We start from the raw sequence: 22990 nt of genomic DNA, 5'->3' as shown, positions 1-22990 counted from the left end.
TGTTATTCAGCAGCCATTGGCAACAAGTACAGTTTGATGAAGAGAGGCGTAACATGCGCTCTCTTCGGCTCATTAAAGACCACTCTCGCCGCTGCATTCTGGATCAGCTGCAAGGGTTTGATAGTGCATGCTGGAAGCCCAGCCAGAAGAGCATTACAATAGTCCAGTCTGGAGAGAACAAGAGCTTGAACCAGGAGTTGTGCAGCCTGTTCTGATAGGAAGGGTCTAATCTTTCTAATGTTGTATAAAGCAAATCTGCAGGACCGGGCTGTTGCAGTAATGTGGTCAGTGAAGTTTAACTGGTCATCAATCACAACTCCAAGGTTTCTGGCTGTCCTTGATGGAGATCTGGTCGATGAACCAAGCTGAATGGAGAAATTTTGATGAAGTGCTGGGTTGGTTGAGAAAACAAGTAATTCTGTCTTTGCAAGATTGAGTTTAAGATGATGCTCTTTCATCCAGTCAGAAATGTCTGTCAGACAGGCAGCGATACGAACACTGACTGTAGGATCATCTGGTTGAAATGAGAAGTAGAGTTGAGTGTCATCAGCATAGCAGTGATAGGAGAAGCCGTGTTTCTGAATGACAGAACCTAATGATGACATGTAGATGGAGAAGAGAAGTGGTCCAAGCACTGAGCCCTGGGGAACCCCAGTAGCTAGATGATGTGACTTAGACACTTCACCTCTCCATGACACCCTGTAGGACCTACCAGAGAGGTAAGACCTGAACCACTGGAGAGCAGTTCCTGAGATCCCCGCCTTCTTAAGTGTTGACAGGAGGATCTGGTGGTTAACTGTGTCAAAAGCAGCAGACAGTGCGATTCAAATGAATTGGCCGGTAGAGACGGTAATGGATCAAATTTCCAATCATTTGAGATAAGCAAACCAGTACCCCCACCCCTCCCAATAGGCCGAGGAGTGTGTGAAAAAGTTAAATTGGTTGAGAGGGCTGCAGGAGTGGCAGTGTCCTCTGGTTTGATTCAGGTCTCAGTTAGGGCCATGAGGCTGAGCTGAGAATGAGTCCCAATAGATGAAATAAAGTCTGCTTTGTTTACAGCTGACTGGCAATTCCAGAGACCAATTGGAATAGAGAGTAAAGTAGCAGAGGATGTTAGGATATAGCGCAAATTATTAGGATTACTGCGTCTCGTGCGTACAGAGCATGATTTACGAGTGCTAGTAGTAATAGTTGAGATTTGAAAGCACATGGTGAATACAGGTCAGAGAAAAGGCCAGATAGAAATAAGAAAACTGAACACAAATAATGAAAAGTAAAATGATACTCAAGTGCCTTGTCGGGGTCCTTGCTTGGGAGGAGTTGCACAGGGAAGAGTTGAAGTCTTTACACTCGTTGGTCTTGCACAGGGAAGAGTTGAATGTCTTTACACTCGTTGGTCTTGCACAGGGAAGAGTTGAATGTCTTTACACTCGTTGGTCTTCACACAAGGAGGGCTTCACACTGCCGCTTCCACTGACGCGGACTATCACGCTATTTATACTCACTTGAGTATCGTTATTGAAAGCAGCTGGGAACGCCCCCAACGAACTCACTCCCAACGTGGCAATGACCAAACAAATGCTAACTCCCACACACACCAAAACTAGTAATACACACCACTGCACTACACAGACACACTTATTCAACAACAAATGAACAAATAATCAAATGAGAAGTTACAAACACTTACAGAGTAGTTGTCTATCAGTCAATTAATTGCTCCTCTCAGCACTAGTTCTTGCCTACAAAACAACCACTGGCTCTGCACCAATATACCTAAACTCACTTGTTCAGACTTACACACCCTCCAGAAGCTTGCGTTCTGCGAGCGAGCGGCGCCTCGTGGTTCCATCCCAAAGAGGCATGAAATCGCTCTCACGGACATTTTCCTGGACCGTTCCCACCTGGTGGAATGACCTGCCGATCTCAATTCGTGCTGCCGAGTCTGTAGCCATTTTTAAAAAACATCTTAAGACACATCTTTTCCATTTGCACTTGACCAATACAGAATAGTACTTACTGATCACCACAGCAACGACCAAAAAGCGCACACTCCTGGATCATATCTACGTCTCTCATCCGGATTTGTGCCTTCAGGCGGATATGTTAAATAGTTACCATAACTATCAAAATCCAGTGTTCGGCATTTTGCGTACGTGAGTTTTTGTTGTAGATGGCTATTGCTGCGCGTTTAGCTAGAATACTAAACCAACCCATTGGGCCACTGAATCTGCATTAACGACAACAGCTGGGGCAACAGCCTTAGTCCTAATGGGTTGTTATCATAGCTATCAAAATCCAGTGTTCGGCATTTTGCGTACGTGAGTTTTTGTTGTAGATGTCTATTTAAAAAAAATAAAAATAAAAAATTGTGTACTGTGCTAATTAATTGAGATTTCTTACAGCTCTTACAGGTTGTTGGCCTTGTCTGTTTCGTTGCTTCTATTACTCTCCCCTTTTTTGTAAGTCGCTTTGGATAAAAGCGTCTGCTAAATGATTAAATGTAAATGTAAATGTAACATTGTGATGCTTGAAGTGTTTTATATTTATGGATTTTATTATAGGCAAGACAAGTCAAGAGTTGATTTGAGAGACTATTAATATGCGGTTAACTCACTGTCGGCCGCTGGTCGCTTGGTCATCACTTAAAAAAAAAATAAAACTATAATTTAACAAACAAAAAAATGCTCTAAACATTTTTCTAAATTAACTTAATAAAGAAAAGAAACGAAAAATAACAACTTTGACATTAAAAACAAAATAGAACTATTTTAATGGCTGAAAAAAAAAAAAAAAAGGGCTCCAGTCGGACTCGGGCCGGGCTAGGGCCTCAGCGTCTCGGGCCAGGGCCGGGCTAGGGCCTAGATTTGAGGCCCGTGCAGGGCTCTTGTTTGTATAATGTTATGAATTAAAAATTGAGTATTGTATCTCAAACCCCTTGGTAAAATTTATCATTTACAGCAATAAACAAAAATTACCTATTTTTGTCATTTTTATGGCACTTTGATGATCAAAATCTCATAATTAAATTTTGCAACTTTAGCCGGGGTTTCACAGACGGGGTCACGTATAGCCTATCACATTAAAGGTATGTATCAAATATTTATTTTTATTTACAAAAAAACAACAACATCCTGCCGCTCCAGGACATAGATGTAGTCTGCGTTCGGAACTGCATACTCATTGAGTAGGTACTCAATTTCAATAAGTACTTACTTAACGAGCGCTAAAAGAGTAGGTACTATATATCCAGATCTTGTTAAGTATGAATGCGATCCGCACTTTATGCGCCATGTTGACGTTATCATGTGACCCATGACGATATCACAAGTGCAACAACTTGTGTGGCAGGTTTAATTTATCTATCTCTATATATTAATATTGGTTTAAACATGCTCATTTTGTGGTCTTGTTTAAGAAACAGCTGCACATTCATTTTGTCATTGTAGTATAAGAAATACATTTTAACCCTACAAATCTGACAGTTTCATCTTTTTTTATCCTTGCGAAAACCCCAAATCATGATCTCTTGAATATGTTTTTTTATTTTATTTTATATGCAAAAAATATCATCTACAAGCAAAAGTGGGCTAAATCTCCTTTATATTTCCCTTTTTCTTGTTAAATTTAACTCCTTTCATCCCAGGCTTAAGAAATAACAACTAAAACAAAAAAAATAAATAAAAATTATTGCATAGGCAAAATCATTGAAAAAGTTGTTTTCAATCAACTAAACAAATTCTTAAACTCAAACGGATTCTTTGACAATTTTCAATCTGGTTTCCAACTGCATCACAGTACAGAGACAGCGCTCATAAAGATTATAAATGATATTCGCTTAAATACTGATACAGGCAAAACATCAATTCTGGTTCTACTCGATCTCAGTGCTGCATTCCACACTGTTGACCACACCATACTTCTAGACAGGCTGGAAAACTGGGTCAGGCTTTCTGGGATGGTCCTCAGATGGTTCAGATCATACTTAGAAGGGAGAGGTTATTATGTGAGTATAGGAGATCATAAGTCTGAGTGGACGTCCATGACATGCGGAGTCCCACAAGGGTCCATTCTAGCACCACTCCTGTTTAACCTGTATATGCTGCCACTGAGCCAAATAATGAAAAAGAACAATATTGCTTACCACAGCTATGCTGATGACACCCAGCTCTACTTAGCACTGTCACCTAATGACTACAGCCCCATTGACTCCCTGTGCAAATGCATTGATGAAGTTAACAACTGGATGTGCCAAAACTATCTTCAGTTAAACAAAGACAAAACTGAAATCACTACATTTGGAAACAAAGATGAAATTCTCAAGGTGAACGCATATCTTGAGGCTAAAGGTCTGATAAAAAAAAATCAAGTCAGGAATCTTGGAGTGATTTTGGAGTCAGACCTGAGTTTCAGTAGTCATGTCAAAGCAATAACTAAATCAGCATACTATCATCTGAAAAATATTGCAAGGATTAAATGTTTTGTCTCCAGGCAAGACTTAGAGAAACTGGTTCATGCTTTCATCACCAGTAGGGTGGACTATTGTAACGGCCTTCTCACTGGCCTTCCCAAAAAGACCATTAGACAGCTGCAGCTCATACAGAACGCTGCTGCCAGGATTCTGAGCAGAACCAGAAAATATGACCATATCACACCAGTCCTCAGGTCTTTACACTGGCTTCCAGTTACATCTAGGATCGATTTTAAAGTACTATTACTTGTTTATAAATCACTCAATGAGCTAGGACCTCAATACATCGCAGATATGCTGATTAAATACAAACCCAACAGATCCCTCAGATCAGCAGGATCAAGTCAGTTAGAAATACCAAGAGTTCACTCAAAGCAAGGAGAGTCTGCCTTTAGCTATTATGCCAGCCGCAGTTGAACCAGCTTCCTGAACAGATCAGATGTGCTCCAACAGTAGCCACATTCAAATCCAGACTCAAAACACATCTGTTTAGCTGTGCATTTACTGAATGAGCTCTGAGCACTGTATGTCCGACTGATTGCACCTTATCTATGCATCATTTTTTAAATTATTTTTTATAACTGTTTTAGTTTACCAGCTCTTTTATCATCATTTTATTATTTTTAATTCTCTTTACATTGTATTCTTTTTCTTATGCATTTTTTAACCCTATTTTAATTCCTTTCTATGTAAAGCACTTTGAATTGCCATTGTGTATGAAATGTGCTATATAAATAAACTTGCCTTGCATTATGATGATTTATTCAAGATATCTAACCTTATTATTATTATTTTTTTCTGTGTATATACTGTACACAAACCCATTTGTTTTATCACTATGATTGTTCTCTGTTAAATATACCACCATGTAATTATAAAACAATAAATGAAAAGATATGAGTGACCGGTGCAGTAAGAGCTCATAGCATCAGTAACACCACAGCCCGACCTGTGCGGTTTCCCTCAGTGTTTGTAATATCTGCTCAGAGACGTCTATCAGCTGCTTGAAGATCTCGCCTTTGGAGGAAAGATTTGATTGTATACTCGAAAAATGTAAGTATCACTATACAAAAATTAAGATTTCCCCCAGAATGAACTGCACTGATAGCCCACCCGCAGACACTTACAATAATAATGACAAATGCTGCACCACCAGTGTGTCCTTGAGCAAGGCTCTTAGCTCCAGGGGGATCGTCCCTGTAATAAGTGCACTGTAAGATGCTTTTGGTCTTTTTCTAGAAGTCTCACTGGCTCTGGGTTTACTGAGGATGAAGAGACCACAGCAATATCTGGCCCAGATGAGGCGCTAAGGGCAGGTGAAGAGATGGAGGTTCCAGGATCCTCAGTGCTCACACCCGTCTGCTGACATCTCAGATCCTACACAAATGCACAAACATAATACAAAAGCACTCATTTAAACAGCACATTGATATTTGATTTCTGTATTAGAAGTAAGGTTGTCCCCGACTAAGGATTTACACATTCGAATCTCTCTATGGTCGACCGATAGTCAAATAATCTATGTGTGTGTAAACCACAGACCGGAAAAAATAAACGGTATAAACGGGTTGGGAAGGGCAGGACACTAGTCAGCAGGAGGCTAAGACTATTATTATTTTACTTTACACGGCACACAGCCACCACTTTTGATAAAGTGATCAAAACTAGGCTACACTATACATTTGTAAATTATCCGTTCTCTCATAACATTTAAAAGCCGCGTTCGAAACACAGAACATCACACAAATATATAAAAGAACATTTTGATAAATAAACCTAAAAAAATACTTGCCTAGAGAGGAAAAGAACACTTTGAGTGCGTTTATATGCCCGTTCTTAAGCTGATTGTGCCTAAAGGGGGGGTCGTACACCGGACTGAAGCTCAGCGCCGTGTCATTTTTGAATCAACTTCTGACAGAAGAGCTGCACGATGAGTATATCTTGTAGCACAGGGTGAAATCAGTATGTACATTCATGATTTGAGGGAATTATATACATTTAATCGCCGCGGACAGTGTTCGAATTTTAAAGGCGTGGTGCAGTGGTCCGGTGCGAAGCTCAGCGCCGCGACACGTCTTTATAACACTAATATTGAGCACCCCCATATTGCCAAATTGGTTTGATCCTTTTATAACACCCGCGAAGATTCGACCATGAGATCAGTGGTCGAATCTGGTCCTGCATATCGATGCATTGAATCTTCGACTATTAGGGGTCACCCCTAATTAGAAGTAACTAAATTATCTTAATTTATATTTTTGTTTCAGGTTTTCCCCACACATGACACCATCCCCGTGTCTTGCAGGCCCTGCTTCACCACAAAAGCTCTGCAGCAAAATGCAAAGCCATCAAGAATCAGAAAAGTGCTGAATTAACTCTGTTTGAAATAAAATACAACTTAAGATTTAAATAGATGTTTTATTCATTTCTGTAGTATACTGACTCAATGCCTTTGATGACAGCATCCCTTTATCAGCGGCTCTCCACCAGATAAACAGACACTCTAACACACACACACACAAGCTCTTCTGTCCCTGTAACATCAGACAAGATTAACGTTACTTATGTGATTTATGTTCAATACTACATTTAAATGTAGTTGCTGATGTGTTAATGTTCCTCAGTTTATCAACAGTACTAATGGACAAATTAAATTGATAACTTATGTTTAGTTAGTTTACATTGCTCAGGTTCATGTAAAGTAAGCAGAGTTGACAACAGTGAAATCTGCATGTAACAAGTTCGTGAGTGTGGAAGGAAGAGGACAAGGACGTCTCTTTATTCTGATACTCAAAAACAACGTGCACACTTCAGTGTATGTGACTTTCATTCAATAACTCAGTTAACTTCCGGGTTCGCAACACTTCCGGTATCCGGGCACTCTGTGGATCGTCAGCAGTCCGTCTCTCTCTCCCATGCTTCCGATTCCACAGGCGTTTTATTCTCTCTCCACGTCCATTACTGGAACAAGAGACAGGTGTTATTAATCTGCGTCCAACCCACTCACTTACCGCTCGGCCCGCGGCTCTCTCTCCCGCTGCAGACCTCGCTGAACCACGCCCCCCTTGCCACACTGCATTATATCTCTCACACACCATTCTGATCTATTCAGGTGTCTATTTTATGTTGTGATGTGCTCATCTGCAATACTTATCAAAAATTCCTGTCAGATGTTAAATAAACATTTAGTAAGTATCTTTATCTTTAAGATGTATATGTAAGACATGTTGGAGACGTGTGTGTGTTACTGGAGCTCCCCTGTTAGCTATACACAATAAAACGTGTTTTTACAGCACAATCACAACTAACTTTACACCTTCAACAATTCAAAAGTTTACTCTACAGAAGCTCAACAAATGTTATTTGAACACAAGAGAATCGTGATTTTAGTTTGTAATACTCACGTTTGAAAACACCCGCATCGCTTTCCTCCACCTGACGTATCCTTTCCTGTGGCCTTATGGGAAGGCAGGGATAGAAAAGTATCCGATGATGAGTGCTTCACAATCTGAGCGGAGCGCAGTAGGCCATCCGGGGATTTCTCGCCTACTCTTTTATGATTACTGAGGTTTCGAACATACTACTCCTTTCACGTACTGTATAGTAGGTATAATCGGACGCAACTTAAGTACACGCACGTCCAAATCTCACGAGATATAGTCCAACCCCCCCGTAGTTCTCACCTACTCTTTTATGAATACAAAGGATTCGGATATACTATTCGCTCGCCTACTGCTATTTCCGTACTATATATTAGGGAAGTATGCGGTTCCGAACGCAGCCATTGTCTTGTAACATAAAACAAGAATCTGCTGGTGAATGAATGGCCTGATGTGGCCTGGTCAGAAATGTGAATTATGTTACTTTGGTTATACGGATATGTATTTTTTTTTTTTGTAATCAAGCACATCGACTCACACAAGAGGTGCTCCTTTCCCGTTTGTTCACTCATCCAGCCAGTCGAGGATCAGTCCTTCTCCTCAAAAAGACTTGCGCTTGATGCCGTAGTCAATCAGCAGCTCCTCGCACACACGAATGTCTCTGTTTTCCTGGAACAGAATCACATCCCTCTGTCCTTCAGGAAAGTTCATCATGCAGTGGACCGGCCTCAGGTTTGCTCTCTTGGAGGAATGGTTGATCTTCCGGCCCATGGTGTTTTCTGTTGGGTGACACTCGCAAGGGAAAGTCTCAGAATCCACACAGAGGTCCTGGCCACCATAGTGGAACAAGAAAAGGTAGTCTATGTCACCCTTGATGAACTTGACCAACTTCCGGCCCTCTGCTCCTGTGATTACCTTCCCATGGTAATCACAAACGATGGAGCCCATGGCAAAGGCTTTGGTGGCAACAACTACTGTGGACAAAAGAAGGTGGAATTAGTATTCACTCCAGGAGTACAAATATCTGCACACAAAACAAAACTGGTATGTATTTTTATGTATTATGTTTGCATACCATGTCCTTTTGCACCAAAGTCCTTGAGGGCCAGGCCTGTCCACTTTTGGTTCTGGACCATAGTGATGATCCTTGGATCCGACTCCACGTGGACCCTAGTGACGGGTCTCCACTTAGCCACTAGGTCCTGGGGTCGAGGACAGTTGCCAGTCCAACCCTCTTTTTGGATCAGCAGTGACACCTTGCTGACAGTCGGGGGGCGCCTTGAACACTGGGCTGTCAAAGACAAATGTTAAATTAATAATCTTTTTAATATTCTAAAAATGTGAATTATGTTACTTTGGTTATACGGATATGTATTTTTTTTTTTTTTTGTAATCAAGCACATCGACTCACACAAGAGGTGCTCCTTTCCCGTTTGGCAAACTGCACAGGCCTCCACCTGTCATAGAACACTCTGTCAGGTGAAAACCTTGCAGCGGTCCTCTTCTTTTTCGTAGGCGGCCTGCTGCTCGCGGCCGCAGGAAACTGCAGGAGAAACGCTCCAAAGTCCCTGTCATCCTGGTCAGCTGCACCTCTGCCTCTCTTCTGTTTCCGACCTCTCCTCTCGTCCGCCGGCTCCTCAGAAGAGCTGAAAATTTGAGAAGATTTCATGTTCAAACTCTAGACAGACCTGGGAAGTAGCTGACAAACAGAAAATATATGAATGTGTGTTTTCGATGATGACACATACCATGCCATAGTTGATGTACATAGTACATGATTCTGCTAAAACGTACTGTTCATGCAGACGCCTGAGGTCGCTTGTGACGTTGCCAACTGGCAGCCCTTGTTTGGACAGAAAAAATCTGCCCTGGTCGTCCAAACTGTCCTGCAGACATTCTGGACGAATCTTCTGGAAGTATGTGTCCAGCATATGTGGAGATCAGACATGAAGTTAATGCATTAATGAAAACTTTAAGAGATCTGACTTCTGACCCTGATGAGATTCTCCCCAGGTACTGCATCCCTGTTAGAGAACTTACAGCAGAGTCCTCCTCTGTCATGGAAAATGTTGCACTCTGCTTTGTGGATTGCACCTCCATGTGAATTCGTCCATCAACATTTGTCTTGTTGATCCAGTCTGAAGCCTGGAAAACAAATAATGAACACAGTGAGTGACTGACTTTATAAAGGGAGTGCAGAATTATTAGGCAAATGAGTATTTTGACCACATCATCCTCGTTATGCATGTTGTCTTACTCCAAGCTGTATACGCTGGAAAGCCTACTACCAATTAAGCATATTAGGTGATGTGGATCTCTGTAATGAGAAGGGGTGTGGTCTAATGACATCAACACCCTATATCAGGTGTGCATAATTATTAGGCAACTTCCTTTCCTTTGGCAAAATGGGTCAAAAGAAGGACTCGACAGGCTCAGAAAAGTCAAAAATAGTGAGATATTGCAGAGGAATGCAGCAGTCTTAAAATAGCCAAGCTTCTGAAGCGTGATCATCGAACAATCAAGCGTTTCATTCAAAATAGTCAACAGGGTCGCAAGAAGCGTGTGGAGAAACCAAGGTGCAAAATAACTGCCCGTGAACTGAGAAAAGTCAAGCGTGCAGCTGCCAAGATGCCACTTGCCACCAGTTTGGCCATATTTCAGAGCTGCAACATCACTGGAGTGCCCAAAAGGTGTGCAATACTCAGAGACATGGCCAAGGTAAGAAAGGCAGAAAGTCGACCACCACTGAGCAAGACACACAAGCTGAAACGTCAAGACTGGGCCAAGAAATATCTCAAGACTGATTTTTCTAAGGTTTTATGGACTGATGAAATGAGAGTGAGTCTTGATGGACCAGATGGATGGGCCCGTGGCTGGATTGGTAAAGAGCAGAGAGCTCCAGTCCGACTCAAGGTGGAGGTGGAGTACTGGTTTGGGCTGGTATCATCAAAGATGAGCTTGTGGGGCCTTTTCGGGTTGAGGATGGAGTCAAGCTCAACTCCCAGTCCTACTGCCAGTTTCTGGAAGACACCTTCTTCAAGCAGTGGTACAGGAAGAAGTCTGCATCCTTCAAGAAAAACATGATTTTCATGCAGGACAATGCTCCATCACACGCGTCCAAGTACTCCACAGCGTGGCTGGCAAGAAAGGGTATAAAAGAAGAAAATCTAATGATATGGCTCCTTGTTCACCTGATCTGAACCCCATTGAGAACCTGTGGTCCATCATCAAATGTGCGATTTACAAGGAGGGAAAACAGTACACCTCTCTGAACAGTGTCTGGGAGGCTGTGGTTGCTGCTGCACGCAATGTTGATGGTGAACAGATCAAAACGCTGACAGAATCCATGGATGGCAGGCTTTTGAGTGTCCTTGCAAAGAAAGGTGGCTATATTGGTCACTGATTTGTTTTTGTTTGGTTTTTGAATGTCAGAAATGTATATTTGTGAATGTTGAGATGTTCTATTGGTTTCACTGGTAAAAATAAATAATTGAAATGGGTATAAATTTGTTTTTTGTTAAGTTGCCTAATAATTATGCACAGTAATAGTCACCTGCACACACAGATATCACCCTAAAATAGTTTTTTTGTGTTCATTGAGAACATGGTTGTTGTTCAATAATAAAATGAATCCTCAAAAATACAACTTACCTAATAATTCTGCACTCCCTGTACACACTGAGGAAACACTGTAAAGTAAAAGTACTTACTTTAAATGCCTTCACTGCTTCTGGTCGCTGGAAGTACCTCAGGACCAAGATGGCTTCGCAGAAGTACCGGAACAGCGTCCTTTGGTCTTCTTCCAAATGCTGCTGGTCCAGGAGCTTCCTGTGGATGCCCAGCATGTCCGCCTGTGATACTCTGAGGACTCTTTGGCAGTCTTGGAGAGTCGGCTGAATGGGCCTAGAATGATTAGATGAAACAAAAAACCAATAAGGCATCGTTCCAATATTACATTTAATGACTCTGCATTAAATTAAAAGTAATACTAGTGAATAACATCTCACTTTGCAGCGCCTGGTGGTCTGTGACGGGATTCAGCCTGTGCGTCCTGTGCTGCCTTGGGGTCATTCAGGATCAAAAAATTTCTTTCACGCAGGTCTTCCAGAAGAGCCTGTCTGGATGCCTCATCGGGGTACAGCTTGACCATGGCATTGTAGTCCCAGGTTCTGCCTCGGAGGGTCCAGGCCTTCATGGACTTTTTGGCTCTCTCCACCTCTGCTTTCCTCTCCTCATCAGTCTGATTCTTCATGCAGACCCTCAACAGGTGGTTAGGCAGCATCTCCTGTGGCTTGAAACACTGCAGACAGGAAATTATGCGACGATCCTTGTCACTGTGAGAGAAAGAAAAGGAATCCAGAGAGTTGACTTGTGAAAGCTATTCTTAATATTTGTTGACTATATTTTTACACGTAATATACTTTATATTTAGTGGCCCTAATACCTGTAAGCTTGCATAGTAACTACATGTGTACGTAGTGTGTAAGCAAAGTTTAGAATAAAATCAAATGTTTACAGTTTATGTCAGGTATATCAAATGATCTGCTTACCACTCGGGAGACATTCTTCACAGATGAAAAAGCTGGTTTCAGCGAGCAGAAAGTGCAGGAGGAATCTTCAGTGTTGTCTTCACCCTGTTCTTGAAGAAGTGAGTAACTTGTGCCTCTAATCCTCAACTTTATTGACCACTTGAAGTCCCACCCCTTTTTCTGCAGAAGGTGACACCCATTTCACACATACTCCATCTGCGTTGCGTGTTGCGTTGCAGGATCCGCACGCCCTGTTGTGCTTTCGCATATGCTGCATTTGCAGTCCACATCTGATCCGCTGTTGCATACCACAAACACAGCATTTATTAATTATTTTTTAAATCCAAAAGTTGTTACTGAACATGGCACGTTCAAAAAATAGACTTGGTACGAAAACGATCGCCTCACTGCTGCAGACGCAACGCACCTGGACTGACGGACAGCATCCGCGTGCAGTGTGAAAGCTGTAATCCGTTAACATGGGTACGGAAAAAAAATATGCACCGCATACGCACTGCATACGCACTGCAGGCGGAGTATGTGTGAAATGGGCGTGATACAATATTTTAAACCTTGACCTGAATAGGCCCAATTACAGGATGAAAATGGGCCAATTTTAAATCACTTAGTGGGCCATCTACACGAATTAGGGGCCATTGTCAAACCAACATTGGGCCATCATGGTTGTGATCATTGGGCCATCAATGCTTGCAGGGCAATAACATATCTTATCAGCCTTGTAAAACTGCTCAAAATAATGTGAAGATGAAAATTATGCATTTTTACAAAATTATGCATATCAATAAAAGTATAACATTTTGAATTGTATTCATGTTAATAAAGTTGTAACGTAACCTTTTATTAATATTGTAATTGATAAAATAGTACAAAATCAAACTATGAACACTCGTCTCTGGAAACCACAGGGAGATGGATTACGCACTCCAGGAAGAACTACAACATGCAGCCACTCCACTGCATACTGAAGCTTCAGGAAGGAGACAGGCACGTCCTGCTCTTTCAGGCCACCAATGACATTGCGAAAGATGAGAAGATCCGCTTTGACCACGGCATCAAGAAGAGGTCCTATTGTGGGAAGGAAGTGGAGCTGGAGTGGCTGGACGTCTGATTTCTGAAAGATTCTGAAACTGGGAGCTTGTGTATGGACTATCAATGTTTTACATCAATACTGGGAGCTTGCGTATGGACTATCAATGTTTTACGTCAATACTGGGAGCTTGTGTATGGACTATCAATGTTTTACGTCACAATACTGGGAGCTTGCGTATGGACTATCAATGTTTTATGTTGTTAGGGGTTAAACAGCTTATGAGCCAGGACCAGTAGTGAAGAAATGAAGACAGAGTCAAGATTGCAATTAATTAAAAGAAAAATTTACTTAGAATAGTTTGCAGTTTCAAAAGCAGAAGCCAGCTTCAAGTCTCACAAGGAGTTCGTAGGCCGCGCTCCCGCTCTCACCGTCTCGTTGCCTCGCCCTATCGTACATACAATTGTCCCAACAGTTATACCATTTTCAAGGTCTTATCCACGTCATTGAGCCAATCAGAACCATCCACATTGCAGTAGAGACAATGCACAGTCATGGTAAATTTCCACTTGAGTCAGTTAATCTGATGCACGTTTCCACTGACGTGTCACTTGTTGACGCTTTCACCCCAGAATCAGGCCCGTAGTGACCTTCCAGATCTGGAGCAGGCGCCAGCTTGCCCAGAACAAGTCCACCCATCTCTTAGGGTGCCCATTGAACACCATTCTGATCTGTAGCATAGAATATTGCGCACATACACAGATACACAGTCTCTCCAAGGTTGGAGCTGATTAAGCTCCAGTTCTAACTAGTTCTTACCATTATCTGTATTAGCTGAGCTCGATAGCCATGTTTTTTTTGTTTGTTTTTTTTTTAATTCAAGAATGTGCAAATACAAAAACCTTCAGGAAAACATTAGAGTTAAGACATAAAAGACATTTGTATGTAGAGTCAAATATCTAAGCAAGTAAATAAAAAAATAAAAAATAGAAATAAGTACAACAACAACAAAAAAAACATTAACATACACAAGAAATGGACATAAGAGGCATGGGACAATGTAAGTATATATATATATATATATATATATATAAAGGGGGGGGGTGTCAATACATGAGAAAGCTGGTTAAACTTGAACATCAGATTCATTACAAAATAATTGTTCATATTGTTTTAGGAATCGATCACATTTTTTATTGCTAGTTAATCTAAAAGATTTAAGCAGTGAGTCTACCTCAATCAAAAAAAGTGAAAGAGAAGGAATTGAGCTCATAAATTTCTGTTTATGGATGAAAAATTTGGCAAACAAAATAAATATGAAATGAAATGAAAATGAAAATATATTCTTTAGATTTGTCGGAGTCAGAGTAATAACAAATGACATCTTTCAAATTAAAAGAATGTGTATTTTTGGGGTTTTTATTTAGATGGGAACATAAATTAGACCAAAACTTTTGAACCAAATCACAAGAAAAGAATAAATGTATCAATGTTTCATCTTCATGACCACAAAAAGAGCAGGTACTTAGAATATCAACATATTTGGATATAGTTGAATTAACCGGGTATATCTTATGTAATATTTTAAAGTGGACTTCTTTGGTTTTATTGGGAATAAAATATTTATATGCTAACAGCCATGCTTTTCTCCAGTCTATATTGTCGATTAGGGCAGCCCACTGAGATCTGCCTCTAGGGCGAATTTTGTCTCTTTTCTGAAAAATTTGTCAGATATGTTTATTATTACATTTCTTATCGTAAATGCGAATGCCATCCAATAACAAAGCCGACTCCTTTGTATCTTTCTGGTTGTACAATATGTGGCTCTTAACCAGTTGCACTAGACCAGAGGGAATAGCCTTAATCACGGTATTATATTCTTTAAAAGGAATCGGGAAGTCATGAACAGTCATAAAGCTTTCATAAGATAGTAGCAGATTTATCAAATAAAGAAAGTATATAAATGAAACCTCTTTGGAACCAATTAGGGAAAAAGATAGATTTGTTTCTAATGGTTTTATATTCATATTCCACAGAATTTCTTTATGCGGTGAGAAATTGTGGCAGTAGCACATTTTCCACGCAAGAGCCTGTTGATGAAAATTAGATAATTTAACTGGGAGTTTATTATACATATAATTACATTTTAAGATAAAAGGTAGGCCTCCAATTTTGTTAAAGATATAATTAAGAATAAAGAACCATATAGAATTTGGATTTATTATACATCTTTTAAGCCAGTTTATTTTAAACATTAATAATATTATGATAATTCAACACTTCTAGTCCCCCATCACTTCTCAAACTCAAAAAAGCAGTGATTTCCAATAGTAGATCTATTTTTCCATATAAAGTCAAGGAAAATTGTCACAGGTCGGGGAAGTTTAACCAGACTTCACCCACCCTAAACCCCAGGCCACCTCGAGGAGCGTGCCAAAGACCGGACAGAAGACGAATGAAAGTTTAACAAGTTTTATTGAATAAAGTTAAAAGTCCTAATGAACTTCTGGGTCCCCCAACAAGGGCGGGGACCAAACTTCTGACCCCAGGGGAGGCGTGGAATTCTTCAGAGCAAGGCGTGCCGGGGCGTGACGACTAGAAAAGGAAGGAGTTGGCCACCAGCCCGACCAACATGCAAGTATCCAGGTGAACAACACCTCTCGGACCGTCAAGCCGTGGCCGGCACAGGGGCTAGTGGACAGAAGGGGGGAGATATTTTACCAGGCAGGTGAATGTCCAGGTACGTATACCTTCTTGAGCGCGGAGCGGGACAAGGAAGGAGAGCGGCCCTCTTCCAAGCGAACAACGTGAATGCTTCCAACACGAGTCACTTCCTTCAAGCAGGCCTCCACCAGAAGAGCTTTGGCAGAAAGGTTCTCTATTAAACAGGCAGAGGGAGTTATACAAGTGCAATCATGCTTTCAACATGTAAAGATTAAATATTCACATTCAGCATCCGAAATCCTCCTTCCATGCCAGCGAATAAGAATAAAACATGGGGAGTGCAAGGCAGTCAGTAAATATAATCCCCACACACTGCAATCTAACTTCAAGCCCATACGGTGTGACACATCAAATTAAGCACTGCATATCCACTTTCTCTCCGTGCAATAAGGCCAGCACTCACCCAACGATCGATCCCTTCACTGTCGTACTGAGACAGTTCTCATCACATAACGAAGGAATTCGGATGCCTCCTTACTGGCACAGTAAACAGAGCTTCCTCGGCATCACTCACACTCAAAAGAAAAGTTCAATAATAATCCGAGCCAACCACTCCCAAGTGACGATTACACTCGTAAATAATACACTTCACAACGTCGTCTTCAGCTCAGTGCAGGTACAATGCATTCAATCAAAATTGATGTCAAACTACTTATCTCCCTTCCAATGATGATGGTGTTCTCCAGTCCTCACTCAATCTCCATGTCTCACTCACATTCCAGCATTTAACATCTTCCACTCGTGTACAAACACAATCGCCGTTGCACCCTTAATACAGCCAAGCTCTTTCAACACTTCTCCGGCCGCCTGCACAAATCAGCGACACCACCCGATAACAACTTCTCTCCGGGGAGGCCCAACCCAACTGTCTCTTCAATTCTGCTTTTGTACACTCTAATCGTCTTAAACCCTCCACACCTGATGTGTATCCGTCATTATCCACCGTTGTTATGGTGACAGATACACAGCCGGAACCTTCCTGGTGTTACACTGGTACTATCCCGGAAGGAACACAAATTCAACGGGGCTTGGTTCCGCTTCAACTCTGTCACCTCGTGACAAAATTTTATTGACACCTTTAGCAGTACAATCAGTCACATATAAAGAAAGCGAAGGATACACAAAGCGAGAAAGACCTTCTGCTTTAGAGAGGAGAACCCTACCATAGAGAGATAGATCTCTCTCTTAATTCCTGTATAAAACATTTCAATTATGTTAACAAAAGAATCTCCAAAACCAAACAGCCTGAGTGATTGCAGGAGAAATCCATGTTCAATTGTGTCGAAAGCCTTGTAAAAATCTAAGAAAAGAATAATAGCTTTAGAGTGCACAAAATCAGCATAATCTAATAAATCTAAAACAAGTCTTATATTATTGCGTATATGCCTACCTTTGACAAAACCTGACTGTGTTTCTGCTATAATTTGATTGAGCTTAAATTTCAATCTATTAGCATATACCAAAGCCAGGATCTTATAATCAACTGTTAAGAGTGTAATTGGTCTCCAATTATCTATTAAGAGGGAATCTTTTTCAGGTTTTGGAATAAGAGAAATTATACCCTGTTTCATTGATGTAGTCATCTCCTTCTGAGCAACACATTCATTGTACATGCAAAGAAGAGGAGATTTTATTAAACCCCAAAAATGGACATAAAATTCTGCAGAAAATCCGTCAATACCAGGCGATTTTCCTCTCTTCATAGAGAAGAGTGCAGATTTAATTTCCTCAATTGTTAAAGTGGGCTCACAAAGGTATTTAAAATCATTATCAATGATAGGATTATAATTTTTAATTATTTCAACAAAAGTCTTACAATTATCCATATTAAATTCGGAAGTGTAAAGTTTGTCATAAAAGTTTGTGATAAACTTAGAGATTAGGGAAGGATCAGTGCACTTGACACCATTGATATTTAAAGCCGTCAATGAATTTCTCCTGCAATTCCTTTTCTCTAACGCAAAAAAAATAACTAGAGTTAGTCTCTCCTTCCTCTAGCCATTTGGCTTTTGACCTAATAAAGACTCCTCTAGCCAAATCCAGGTAAACTTGATTAATTTATAGACTTAATTCTCTCAAAAGCAGATCTTCCTCCTGATCTAATGTTTTCCGTAATAAAATATTGATTTTATTTAGTAGTTCATGTATTTTTTTATTTTTGAATGCTTTTAATTCTTTACTTCTCTTAATGGCAATCTGCCTCGCCTTATATTTAAAGAATTCCCATTTTGTTTTATAACCCTCATTGAATTTTTCATAAAATATATCTGAAAACAAATTCTTAATATCATCATTAAAGGATGCATCTTTTAAGAGAGAATTATTACATTTCCAGTAACCACGAAACTTTGAAGTATTATCAGTGTTGCTACACAATTTTAGATTTATTTGTTTATGATCTGAGAGGGGTGCGAAGGAATGAGAGACATCTCTAACAAATTAACAAGTAATTGACCTCGGTAACAAGAGGTCAATTCTCGATTGGGAGGACATATTACTATTAGACCAAGTAAATTCCTGCAGATCAGGGTGAAAAAAACGCCATGTATCCGTAAGAGAAAATTCTGTACATAATGATAAAATGTTAATATTTGATAGCAAGCTATCATTGCTTCTGGGAGGAAATCTGTCAAATGTGTTATCCATACATTCATTAAAATCCCCGCCCAAAATCAGAAAAGAGTCTGTATAATTAGAAAGTACTTCTTTTAATTTAGAGGTTATTTGAGAAAAGAGAGATTTGTTGGCAGAACGGGAATTACATCCATAAATATTACAAATAGTAAATACTGAGTTGTCCTGCTGAAGCGATAAAATAATCCATCTGCCTTCATCGGAAGACTTCACTTCTAGTATGTTCCCTTTAAACTTGTGCAACAAAATGGAAACTCCAGCAGAATGATTAGAGCCATGGCTACAGTAAATTGTATTTCCCCATTGATTTTTCCAAAATTTTACATCCATTTCACACGAATGCGTTTCCAGTATGGAGCCAGAATGGTGACTTTAAAATTTGGCATCACAAATTAAAATTGTCATTGAAAACAAAAGCAGAACTGAAAAAGGAAACATTGGCATTGAAACATTTGCACTGAAAACAGTTGTATTGGCATTGAAACAAGTATTGGCACTGAAAAAATAAAATTATTAAAATATTACAATCGTATTCTTTTATTGAATTGGGATTTATTTGTATTTTTCAATGACAATCTTCAGATTTTTTCTTCATGTCACTCTTTTTCAGTGACAGTTTTTTTTTACAATGTCAGTTTTTTTTCAATGTCACTGATTTTCAGTTTCAACTTTCTGTCACTGTTTTGGCGTGGAGAGGGGCGGGGTCTGAGGGGAGGGGTAAGTAGAGCGTAGTTTGCATATCATTTGCATATAGGTATACTGAAGCCGTCACCAGCTCTGAAGCTGCATGACTAATGTCCAATTTACCGGGAACTTCCAAGCCGCAAGTTTAAGACTTAATATTTTTTACCTGCCATTTATATGTTTTCTCGTGCAACCTGGCCGGCTTGGTTAACTTTTAACGGCCTTTATGCTGTTTTGTTTTTTCCGACGTCGACTGGAACATGTAAATTAGCCTACTAACATTAGCCGTGTTGGTTAACTTAACTGTGGTTAATGCGGCTGTGTAAGTTACACTACTGACATCCCCAACCACACACACACACACCGGAGACAGACGTTACTCCTAGGGCCGCGAGTGTGCTTTTATCTTTTTAATTTAGTTGTGCTGCTGCACAAGACCTCATAAACGTGCTAACGCAAAACGTTCAGCAGTATCACACCAGCATAGCAGAATCCAGTGCCGTCACATGAGCACCATTAAATACAGATAGAAGCACTTTCGCGGCCCTAGGAGTTACTGTGTAACGCTGCGTTTAAGCCGACCTAGCGGCTCTCCTGTGTGTGTGTGTGTGTGTGGTTGGGGATGTCAGTAGTGTTACACAGCCGGCGCCCTGCTGATTATCATGTGTTAACGTCACAGGCTATGTTACTGTTAGCCACTGTTGTGCTGTACTCGACAGACACCTAACGTTAATTATTTTTTGCCAAACCGGACTTTTAGCCTTATTCTGTGCATATGGTGACCGGTGTTTATATTTGACCCTGCATTAACCACAGTTAAGTTAGCCAACACGGCGTTAGTAATTTACATGTTTCAGTTGACGTCGGGGGGGAAAAAAACAGCATAACGGCCGTTAAAAGTTAAGCAAACCGGCCAGGTTGTACGTGAATAAACATGTAAATGGCAGATAAAAAAAACAGACTTGCGGCTTGGAAGTTCCCGGTAAACTGGACATCTGTCATGCGGCTTCAGAGCTGGTGACGGCTTCAGTATACCTATATGCAAATGATATGCAAACTACGCTCTACTTACCCCTCCCCTCAGACCCCGCCCCTCTCCACGCCAAAACAGTGACAGAAAGTTGAAACTGAAAATCAGTGACATTGAAAAAAAACTGACATTGTAAAAAAAAACTGTCACTGAAAAAGAGTGACATGAAGAAACAATCTGAAGATTGTCATTGAAAAATACAAATAAATCCCAATTCAATATAAGAATACGATTGTAATATTTTAATAATTTTATTTTTTCAGTGCCAATACTTGTTTCAATGCCAATACAACTGTTTTCAATGCAAATGTTTCAATGCCAATGTTTCCTTTTTCAGTTCTGCTTTTGTTTTCAATGACAATTTTAATTTGTGATGCCAAATTTTAAAGTCACCATTCTGGCTCCATATTCCTGAAGGAGAATTATATCCGACTCGCTGCTTTTACAAAATAAAAAAAAGCTTTCCTCTTTACTGCATCACGTAAACCCCTAACATTTAACGATACAACAGAAAAGGAATTGAACTTAAAGTCCATTAAAAGCAGAAATCAGATCTAGTAACTCTTATATCTGAACAAACACTAACAAAAGCTATTTTGAAATAGGAACAATATATAACCAAAGATAATTCACAAACGTTAAATTCGAGAAAATTCACTTCACCACCTTGCTCGTCACCAAAAATTAAGTAAAAAACAAAAATAAAAAAAACAAATGGCAACCAAAAGGGGAAAAATGTCACTGTATAGCGAGCCTTAGTTATGATGTAGGCTGTTAAAACAAAATTAGCGGTCCAACAAAAGTATCGATTCAAATCAATTTTCCCCACAAAATTCGTTGCACATGGATAGGAGCAAGAAGTAAGAGATGATTATAAAAACTTGAGTGTAACGTGGGTCAAATAGGCCTATACCTAAAAAGAAGAAGAAAGAAACAGCATATTCTGTATATTCCCTTAAAGGAACATAGGCCTACCGCATAAACTCACTTAGGCTACATCAGAGTAGTTGAATCTTTTCCCGTCGATTAAGGCAAACAAACCACAAAAAGAAGCTTTCTTTCCCTCTTCTCTGGCTTTCTTAACACGGGGCCACAGTTTTTCTCTGGCAGCTCTATCTTCTGGTGAAAGGGCTTCCGTGAGTCGCAACTTGTTTTCGATGATATATATCGTCATCACTGTCATGTGTTCTGATTGGTCTAAGCTCTATGTATCGTCATCACTGTCATGTGTTCTGATTGGTCTAAGCTCTGTGTATCGTCATCACTGTCATGTGTTCTGATTGGTCTGTGCTCTATGTATCGTCATCACTGTCATGTGTTCTGATTGGTCTAAGCTCTATGTATCGTCATCACTGTCATGTGTTCTGATTGGTCTGTGCTCTATGTATCGTCATCACTGTCATGTGTTCTGATTGGTCTGTGCTCTATGTATCGTCATCACTGTCATGTGTTCTGATTGGTCTGAGCTCTATGTATCGTCATCACTGTCATGCGTTCTGATTGGTCTAAGCTCTATGTATCGTCATCACTGTCATGTGTTCTGATTGGTCTGTGCTCTATGTATCGTCATCACTGTCATGTGTTCTGATTGGTCTGCGCTCTATATATCGTCATCACTGTCATGTGTTCTGATTGGTCTAAGCTCTATGTATCGTCATCACTGTCATGTGTTCTGATTGGTCTGAGCTCTATGTATCGTCATCACTGTCTTGTGTTCTGATTGGTCTGAGCTCTATGTATCGTCATCACTGTCATGTGTTCTGATTGGTCTAAGCTCTATGTATCGTCATCACTGTCATGTGTTCTGATTGGTCTGAGCTCTATGTATCGTCATCACTGTCATGTGTTCTGATTGGTCTGTGCTCTATGTATCGTCATCACTGTCATGTGTTCTGATTGGTCTGTGCTCTATGTATCGTCATCACTGTCATGTGTTCTGATTGGTCTGAGCTCTATGTATCGTCATCACTGTCATGCGTTCTGATTGGTCTGCGCTCTATGTATCGTCATCACTGTCATGTGTTCTGATTGGTCTGTGCTCTATGTATCGTCATCACTGTCATGTGTTCTGATTGGTCTGCGCTCTATATATCGTCATCACTGTCATGTGTTCTGATTGGTCTGTGCTCTATGTATCGTCATCACTGTCATGTGTTCTGATTGGTCTGAGCTCTATGTATCGTCATCACTGTCTTGTGTTCTGATTGGTCTAAGCTCTATGTATCGTCATCACTGTCATGTGTTCTGATTGGTCTGAGCTCTATGTATCGTCATCACTGTCTTGTGTTCTGATTGGTCTGCATTCTATGTATCGTCATCGCTGTCATGTGTTCTGATTGGTCTAAGCTCTATGTATCGTCATCACTGTCATGTGTTCTGATTGGTCTAAGCTCTATGTATCGTCATCACTGTCTTGTGTTCTGATTGGTCTGCATTCTATGTATCGTCATCGCTGTCATGTGTTCTGATTGGTCTAAGCTCTATGTATCG

General features: G+C 40.3%; 2 protein-coding genes across 2 annotated transcripts; both read right to left on the bottom strand.

Annotated features, from left to right (window-relative positions):
• Nucleotides 1–5627: 5627 nt before the first annotated feature.
• Nucleotides 5628–9607, bottom strand: LOC137039811 (N-lysine methyltransferase KMT5A-like). The gene is made up of 5 exons (XM_067415084.1): nt 9600–9607; nt 9253–9497; nt 8927–9142; nt 8390–8825; nt 5628–5848 (listed from the first exon to the last, which is right to left on the bottom strand). Exons 1-4 carry the CDS (start codon nt 9605–9607, stop codon nt 8452–8454), a joined length of 843 nt encoding a protein of 280 aa, XP_067271185.1. The 3' UTR covers nt 5628–5848; nt 8390–8451.
• On the bottom strand, nt 9290–17078 carry LOC137039660 (uncharacterized). The gene is made up of 6 exons (XM_067414945.1): nt 16179–17078; nt 12402–12678; nt 11859–12185; nt 11562–11754; nt 9646–9996; nt 9290–9497 (listed from the first exon to the last, which is right to left on the bottom strand). Exons 2-5 carry the CDS (start codon nt 12413–12415, stop codon nt 9649–9651), a joined length of 882 nt encoding a protein of 293 aa, XP_067271046.1. The 5' UTR covers nt 12416–12678; nt 16179–17078; the 3' UTR covers nt 9290–9497; nt 9646–9648.
• Nucleotides 17079–22990: the final 5912 nt, after the last annotated feature.

This window comes from Pseudorasbora parva, chromosome 14 (assembly GCF_024679245.1).
Source record: "Pseudorasbora parva isolate DD20220531a chromosome 14, ASM2467924v1, whole genome shotgun sequence".
Classification (NCBI taxonomy): domain Eukaryota; kingdom Metazoa; phylum Chordata; class Actinopteri; order Cypriniformes; family Gobionidae; genus Pseudorasbora; species Pseudorasbora parva.
Note: the sequence above shows the minus strand (reverse complement) of the source record. Positions and strands in the feature narration are given on the sequence as shown.

Coding starts and splice junctions, on each gene's coding strand:
- LOC137039811 (XM_067415084.1), bottom strand. Junction 9,143..9,252: donor CACCTCTTGTGTGAGTCGAT/GTGCTTGATTAC, acceptor TGTCTTTGACAG/CCCAGTGTTCAAGGCGCCCC. Junction 8,826..8,926: donor CTTTGGTGCAAAAGGACATG/GTATGCAAACAT, acceptor TTTTGTCCACAG/TAGTTGTTGCCACCAAAGCC.
- LOC137039660 (XM_067414945.1), bottom strand. Junction 11,755..11,858: donor AGACCACCAGGCGCTGCAAA/GTGAGATGTTAT, acceptor TAATCATTCTAG/GCCCATTCAGCCGACTCTCC. Junction 9,997..11,561: donor AAGCAGTGAAGGCATTTAAA/GTAAGTACTTTT, acceptor TTTGTTTTCCAG/GCTTCAGACTGGATCAACAA.